Source organism: Tupaia chinensis, unplaced genomic scaffold (genome assembly GCF_000334495.1).
Source record: "Tupaia chinensis unplaced genomic scaffold, TupChi_1.0 Scaffold000387_1, whole genome shotgun sequence".
NCBI classification, from domain to species: domain Eukaryota; kingdom Metazoa; phylum Chordata; class Mammalia; order Scandentia; family Tupaiidae; genus Tupaia; species Tupaia belangeri.
Window position 1 is genome coordinate 56,886 of NW_006159889.1, and position 8,177 is coordinate 65,062.

General features: G+C 44.5%; 1 protein-coding gene across 2 annotated transcripts in view; it reads left to right on the forward strand.

The window, feature by feature from the left end:
* The first annotated feature begins 4,413 nt into the window (after positions 1-4,413).
* PPIH (peptidylprolyl isomerase H) overlaps positions 4,414-8,177 on the forward strand; it is a 26,146-nt gene continuing 22,382 nt past the window's right edge. Inside the window, exons 1-5 of one of the 2 annotated variants that reach the window (XM_006153717.3) lie at positions 4,414-4,536; positions 4,866-4,930; positions 5,259-5,282; positions 5,563-5,607; positions 6,829-6,871. In XM_006153717.3, coding sequence (XP_006153779.1) covers positions 4,471-4,536; positions 4,866-4,930; positions 5,259-5,282; positions 5,563-5,607; positions 6,829-6,871 — 243 coding nt within the window. In that variant the 5' untranslated portion in view covers positions 4,414-4,470. The remainder of the gene's footprint in view (positions 4,537-4,865; positions 4,931-5,258; positions 5,283-5,562; positions 5,608-6,828; positions 6,872-8,177) is intronic. The other variant, XM_006153716.3, reaches the window with a different exon arrangement.

The following is an 8,177-nucleotide window of genomic DNA, read 5'->3' on the forward strand; positions in this document are numbered from 1 at the left end:
TCATTCTTTCCAATTGCCATGGGTATTGTCATTATTTATTTATAAAAAGTAAAAACAGTGGGGGAGCAGGTGGTGGGATGGTTAAGCTGCTGGACTTACACATGGCCAACCATGGTTCAAGTCTTGGACCTGGTGGCTTGCTTTCTCACTTTTTCTCTCTCTCTCGTGAGCATACATGCTCTATAGCAAACTTTAAAAAATAATTTCAAAAAGTAAAATAAGTATAATCACATTAGAGCAAATATATATATATATATATATATTTTTTTTTTTGGAGAGATTTTCACTGTAGGGCGCGTGCACTCGCCAGACAGACAGAGGGTCGACTACGTGGGAGTCCAGCGACATAGCCATTACGCTAACTGCTGGTTCCCTAGAGCAAATATTTTTAAAATGAAACAAAACCCTCCTATAATCCCACACTCTTCCTTTAAAAAATATGTATCTTTGGGACCAGCAGTTGGCATAATGGCTATGTTGCTGGACTCACATGTTGTCGACCACGATTCAAGTCCCAGACCCGGAGGCTTAAACTCATGCCAGGCATGTGTGCGTGCGTGCCCAAGATGCCAAGAGATAAATGGAGGAGAAGAGATTGTGTGGTGGGGGGGGTGATTTCTCACTTTCTGTCTCTCTTGTCTTACTGGCAAACATACACACCCTATAGCAAAAACCTCTCCAGGAAAAAAAAAATACGTATCTTTATTTCTTTCACATGAGAGAAGGAGAGAGAGAGAGAGACTTCTTTGACAGGGTCTTTAATACCACCATCCGCTGCTCCAGCCCTGAGCCAGTCAGGATCATGGGTGGCACATTGAGGTAGACATGAATGTGAACCCAGAGTGTTTCCACGTGGCTTCCAGCATCACAAAGCAGCACTCCTGCTGCCCACCCGACTGCTCTGCACTCAATCCCACATTCCTAAAGCAATTAATTTTGTCTTAGTGTTAGTCCCTTCTAGTTCTTACCCAAAAGCATGCATTTTAAGTGGTCACCATATTGTATATTTATTTTTGTAGTCTGATTTTTAATTTACTATACCATGAGAAGATTTTCAGTGGCCACATATTCTTCCATGATAATGGTGTATAAATTACTTAGCTATTCTCTTGTTTGATATTTGAGTTGTTTTTATTTTTCCATTACTTATGCTGTGGTGAAGGTCTTGGTGTATGTAGCTCTTCTGCTCTTGGATGACTCCAGAAACAAATTCATGAGAATGGCCTAATTGGGTCAAAAGATATAAATGTTAACGTGGCTGTGGTACATCATTCATTGCATGCTTTAAAAACAGGTTGGGGGCCAGGCAGTGGCATGGTTGTTAGGGTTCTGAACTCCCACATGGTCAACCATATTTGATTCTTGGACCTGGCAGCTCTCTTTCTCACTTTCTCTGTCTCTGATGACTAGAGCAAGATATAATAATAAGTAAAATGAAATAAAATTCTAAAATAAATAAATAAATAAACCCGGTAGAGGGCCAGCCAGTGGCGTGGTGGTGAAGGCAGCTAAATCCTACATGGCTGACTGCGTGATTTGGGTCCCAGACTTGGCAGCTTGAAAAGCATGCTGGACATGTATGTGTGCACGCCCAAAATCCCAAGAGGAGAATGGAGGAGAAGGGATTATGATATAGCAGTCCCACCTGGGGAGGGGGATGCTTTCTCACTTTCTTTCTCTGTGGCTCTTTGTTTCTCTGGTGAGCACACATGCCCTATAGCAAAATTTAAAAACAGATAAAAATAAAAACAGATTGTTCTAAAATACTGTTTCCATAGTTAAGGTACTCAACCTCCTTAACCCTCAGTTGCTAAGCCCATATGATAGGAACAATGACGGCATCTATCCCATAGAATTGTGAAGACTAAATGAAATGAACATGTAATGTCTTTAACATTTAAATACTTGCTAAGTGCCAGTCATTTATTTTCACTTGCAGTTCGAGTGTACTGGTTTTTCAGCTGGATATTATCCATTTCAAAAATGATTTTAAAATAGTTGGCATAAAACCATACTGAAGGGCAGCCAGCAGGTGGCGTGATTGGGGTACTGGACTCCTACATGGGCGACCACAGTTCAAGTCCTGGACCTGGTGGCTTGGGAACCATGTTGGGCACGTGTGCATATGTGCCCATAATCCTAGGAGGAGAATGGAGGGAAGGGATTGTGACATGGCCATCCCTCTAGGAGGTGATTTCTCACTTTCTTATTGTCAGCTCTCTGTCTCTCTCTGGCAACCACACGTACCGTGTGGCAAAACAAAAACAAAAACAAACCTTAAAAACAAAACAAAACTATATTGAAGGGAGACTGCTGCTATTATCTTTTCCCTTCCTTCTCTTTTCTCTATTCCCCTCCTCCTCCATCTTCAGTTGGAAATAAATAGAGACCAAGAGGAGAGGGAAAGTAACCAGAAACAAAGATCCCCTTAAATTGACAATATGCTGGGTGCTGGTGTGTGGCATGTAGTTGAGGTGCTGGACTCTCTGTCTCTCTCTGGTCAAATTAAAAATAAATAATAATGACAAAATAATTATTTTTAAAAATTGACACATGCTGATTTTTATGTATAATTCTTGTTTACATTACAAAACTAGAAAAGATGATGAGAGGATATTGGAAAAAGTAGCTAGTATATCAAATGCATACTCTAACACTGAGCCTGCCCCAAGGTCACCATCTTTCACTCAGTTCATTGCATCTATTTTTCGGCACCTACTATATGCTATTATTTGATACCAGGCACTAAAGCTATGGCTATAAACAAGTCAAACTAGAGAGTCTCTACTTCCATGGAGTTTATATGCTATCAGGGAGGAGGATATATGTGTGAATGGCAGAGAATGAAGTGTGGAGACAGATAACGTAAAGAGAATTTTGGAAGATGAATGGCATGAAGAAATGGAACCAGTGATCCGAGTGACCAAGGACTACTTTAGATCGGATCTAACGTTGTCTCTGAAGAGGTGACATCTGGACTGAGCCCTGAATTACAGGGAGTACTCCTCTCCCCCTTTCTCACCGAGAGCTGGTAGATGATTATTTCAATAGCTTGTACCAATGCCCTAAAGAAAGCATTGATTGGGACCAGCAGTTGGTGTAATGGCTATGTCACTGGACTCCCATGTAGCAACCGCAGTTCGAGGTCCCAGACCCAGTGTCTTAAACTCAACGCTAGGCACATGTGCACGCATGCCCAAAATTCCAAGAGGAGAATGGAGGAGAAGGGATTGTGGCATGGCCACGCCCCCTCGGGGGGGGGGTGTCAATTTCTAACTTTTTGTCTGTCTCTCTTTCTGGCAAGTGCACGTGCCCTATAGCAAAAACATCTCAAAAAACAAAAGAAAAAAGAAAAGAAAGCATTGATTGCCTTGACAGTGAGAAACAGAAAGACCAGATAGTAACAGGGATATGCCATGAGATGAGGCCCGAAGAAGGTGGCTAGATCAATCCATTGTAGCGGCTTCGTTTGTAAGTGATTGGGTTTTATTCTAAATATAGAAAGCCAGGAGTGATTTGTCAAGTTGAGAGTAATTTAAAACCCTCTAGCTTCCCTGTGGGTAATGTATTGGTGGTGACAAAACTGGAAGCTTATGGCAGAAGTAAAACTAAGATTAAAAAAAAAATGATAATGTACTCTTTCATTGTGCACCAGTGATCAGTAGGCCACATTGTTGGATAACTACTAATTTTGGAAAGTGAGCAACAGATATTTTGTCTTAAAATATAGTGTTAAAAAGAACAACAACAAAAAGAAATAAAAGATTCTCACATCTTGCCTTGAGGAAGAAATAGGAAGGAGTAAGTATTTAATGATCAAGCCTTATTATGCCAAGCTGTCCAAAATGCTGAGGACGAACACACCAGAGCTCCTGCCCTGGGGGCTGACAACTAGAGGTAAAAAACAGCATGCCTGGGGCCAGCAGGTGGCGAGGTGGCTAAGGCGGCCGGACTCCCACATGGCTGACTCTGGTTCCAGTCCCGGACCTGGCAGCTTACTTTCTCACTTTCCTTCTCTCTCTCTCTCCAGTCATCTTAAAAAAAATAAAATAATGACAATGATAAAATTAAATCTTTTTTTTTTTTTAAATGAAAAGAAACAGCATGCCTGACGGTTCAGAGGTCTGAGCTGCAAGTGCCGATAGGGACCGTGGAGCCTGTCAAGTCCAAAAGCTCCAGCAAGATTCATTCGTCCTGCACTTTTACAGCTACAGGTGTAGACACCCGTTGACCTTCAGCAAAAAGAGGTCGATGGCTTCGCCGCTTTACCGCATCCACCCAACCCCTGGGAGAAACCCCCATCCTCTGTTGCCAGCGCGCGCAGCGCGGCAGGGCGGGGCTTGCGGGGGCGGGGCCGGGGCCGGGCCTCAGTCGGCTTCTACTGCGCCTGCGCGGGGGGCGAGCTCTGCAGAGCGGGGTTCAGGTTCGCCGGAACCCAGCGTTCTCGACTTCTGCTTCCGGGTCAGAGCCATGGCGGTGGCAAATTCAAGCCCCGTCAACCCCGTGGTGTTCTTTGATGTCAGCATTGGCGGCCAGGTGAGATCCAGGCGGACACCCAGCGTGCGCCGAGGGGAAATGGCACGGCTAGGCAGCCAGAACTCCCAATCCCGGAGAGCGGATTCGGGAAGCCAAAAAGCAAAATTGCACCAGAACATACCGACCTACTGGTCAGGGGGGAGGGAAGGAAAGGAAGGAGGAGGCCTTGCCCGATCTAGCGCCCCGCTTCTGGAGGAACTGGGCGGCATGAAAGGTTAGGCATGGGAGGCGGAGGTGGGAGATAAAGGAGCGACGTGCCGGGTGGGGGCAGCCCCTGCGGCTCTCCGGGTCTTGGACTGGGCCTTCTGACCATCTCCTGCCGATTGCAGGAAGTTGGCCGCATGAAGATCGAGCTTTTTGCAGACGTTGTGCCTAAGACGGCAGAGAACTTTAGGTAAGGGGATCCTCGAGCTCTGCCGGATGAGCCGAACCAGAATCCGGGTCTCTGTCCCTCTGCGGAATCGGCCATCTGCCTCTAGTGTCCACTCACTGACCTTGAGATCTCATCCTCTGGGTATTGCTGTGTTTGGATGGTTAGAGTTTTGGCATTTCCCGTGTCAGTTTACGTTAGTCCGTGTGCCTGCCTGTCTGGACTTCCTGCTTAGGCTAATCGTTCAGTCCGCTTGCTGGCGCCAAGGTCTGTACTGGCCCCTCCTGACATGAGAGGCGCTCAAAGCGGTGATGTCATGGTGACTGAATCCTTCACTCTTTTTCCCTTTCAGGCAGTTCTGCACTGGAGAATTCAGGTCAGTTTCAGACATGGTTGGCTTCTCTGCCTGGCCTGTCAGTGTGCTCTGGGGCTGCAGTGAGGGTAGTGGGGAACCACCGGGGAGCTTTTAGTGAAGGCTGGCTGGTGCCATAATAGAGGGTTTTACCCCAGAGGTCTATCCTTAATTCATCTGAATTCTTTATCTCTTCACTCAACCACCCATAAGAGTGGAGAGCCCCTTTGACTTGAGTGTGTCATAAATAGAAAGGCCTATGATTTCCTATCATCATTCCAAGTCTCTTTCTTTTTCGTTATAGAAAAGATGGAGTTCCAATAGGCTACAAAGGGAGCACCTTTCACAGGTAAGGCTTTTGGCAAGCTATCCTGGGGGCTTTCAGAAGTATTTCCTTGGGGGATTAGGCTACTTGGAGGAAAATAAAACCAGAGACTAATTTTTACATCTTGAGAAGAAATGGTTTGGTAGACTCTGCAGTTGACCTAGAGATTTATTAAATGTTCTATCTCTACTTATATGCCTCCATTGATTTTTCTCCCCTCATTTATGATAGAGCACCTGCACATGGAAATTTTATGTATTTAAAGCAGAAACTACCCATCCTACCAATATTTTGTTTTTTCATGCCCTTGTTTATATGAATGCAGATTTTAATAAAATGTTGTAGTTCTTCAGTGCATATAATGTATTCTGTTGGTCAATATTTATAACCTGTTCTCTAAATGATCATGTTTGATTATCCTAGGGTAGTCATATATTCTGGGGCTACTGGAAATGGAATGTGGCTAGTAATTATGTTAGTGTGAAAGAATATTAGGAGCCTCAGAGCTATGGTCTTTAATCCTCGGTAACACTCTTCTGAGGTGATAAGAGTTATCCACATTCTGTAGAGGAGGAAACTGAGGCCAAGACAAATTAAAGACCTTACCTAATGGGGAAATAGCTGACAGGTATTAAGCAGTCCTTTTCACATATTCTCTGTTTTCTTCTCCAGAGTTTACATTAGGCCATTAACTTGACTCGGTGAATTTTTTTTTTTTTTTAAGAGGTTTTTGCTACAGAGCGGGTGGGCCTGCCAGACAGAGAGACAGAAAGCGAGAAATCACCCCCCAGGGGGGATGGCCACACTGCAATCCCTTCTCCTCCATTCTCCTCTTGGGATCTTGGGCACACACACACACGTGCCCGGCATGAGTTTCAAGCCACCGGATCCGGGACGTGAACCGCAGTCGACTACATGGGAATCCAGCGACATAGCCATTACACTAACTGCTGGTCCCAACTTGGTGAATATTTTGATAACTTTTCCTGTGGGGTTTAAGCTCCTTCTCTTGTTACTGTTCAGAACTAGATTATGCACTTAGATCAACTTTAAGTTGCCCTTATTTATAATTAAACCCCTTATTATGTTAACAAAAATCCACTCATTCCAGAAAAGAATAACTTTTGTAAGCCAAAGCGATAAGCCCTATTTTGAAATTAATTTTAATCTCATATTACAATGCCTACATCAGTGTTTTTCTAAACCATAGAATCCTTTCTCAGGATCTTTTGCTGTCTGTTTCAGAGTCATAAAGGATTTCATGATTCAGGGTGGAGATTTTGTTAATGTAAGTACTACTCCTTTCCTGTCAAAAACCTAAGAGGTTTTTTTTTTTTAAAAAAAAGAAAAGACTTTTAAGTTTACTTTTTCTGGTTATTGTTGCTGCTGCTATTTTTACTGTAGGGACCCAATCTGAAGCCTTGAGAACATTAGCCAAATTTGTTTGAAGTTGGGGGCATTTGAGAGGGTGGTGATGGGATTGCCCTTTAGAGTTCTCAGCTACTGCTAACCATATCACTAGATCACAGACATCAGCACTTTGAGTCGTTGACTTCCTGATCCAAGCCTTGGCCTTATTGAACCAGAAACTGGACTTTCTCAGCATTCCTATAGATGATCCATGACAGAACCACACTCATTACTCACATGAGACTTAGAATTAACTGCCATTTATTTTTTCTAAATGGAGGTGAGTCTCTTTCCAGTGAGCGGAATGCGTATGTCCTGTATTCCCTTCTGTGTCTGGCGTCTCAGTGCCTGGAAAGCTTAGTTTTACACAGACGCTGATAAGTGGGTGAGGGATCCGCAGGAGACGTAGGTGGGTAGCTCTGGAGAGGTGTTAGCTCTGTTCTCTGGTAGAGCCACCTTTCTCCTTTCCTTCTTAAACCGGCTTTTGTCCTTGTCGGCACACTTCCATGCTTTGCCTTTATTCTTACTAATGTCATTTGGTTAGTCATATTGCTGTGTGCATGGATCTGGGAAGCATTGTTTTTCCTTCACGTGTTTGTTTATTTAGATTCTCATGAGTTGTTTTGTTTTTAAATTGTCAAGATGCACATGCTTGTCAGAAAGAAACAGAAAAAAAAGGGAGAGAGGGAGAAAGGACCTCCCTAGTGGGGCACGGTCATGGCCCAGTCTCTTCTTCATCTCTCCATCCTGTTGGGATTTGGGGCACACAGGCATGCGTGCTTGACTTTTTTTGTTTGTTTTTTTTTTTTTTTGGAGAGGTTTTTTCACTCTAGGGCGCATGCACTCGCCAGACAGACGGAGAGACATAGAGACAGAAAGCGAGAAATCCCCCCCCAGGGGGGGATGGTCATGCCGCAATCCCTTCTGCTCCATTCTCCTCTCAGGATCTTGGGCTCGCACGCACACGCGCCCGGCATGAGTTTTAAGCCACTGGGTCCGGGACGCGAACCGCGGTCGACTACGTGGGAGTCCAGCGACATAGCCATTACGCTAACTGCTGGTTCCTCTTGGCTTGTTTTTCAAGCCACTACAGCTGAGATTTGAATTACTGTTGGCCATGTGAGATCTTGCTGCCCTAACCACAGGGCCATGGATCTCTCATGAGTCCCCCCCCCCCCCCCCCC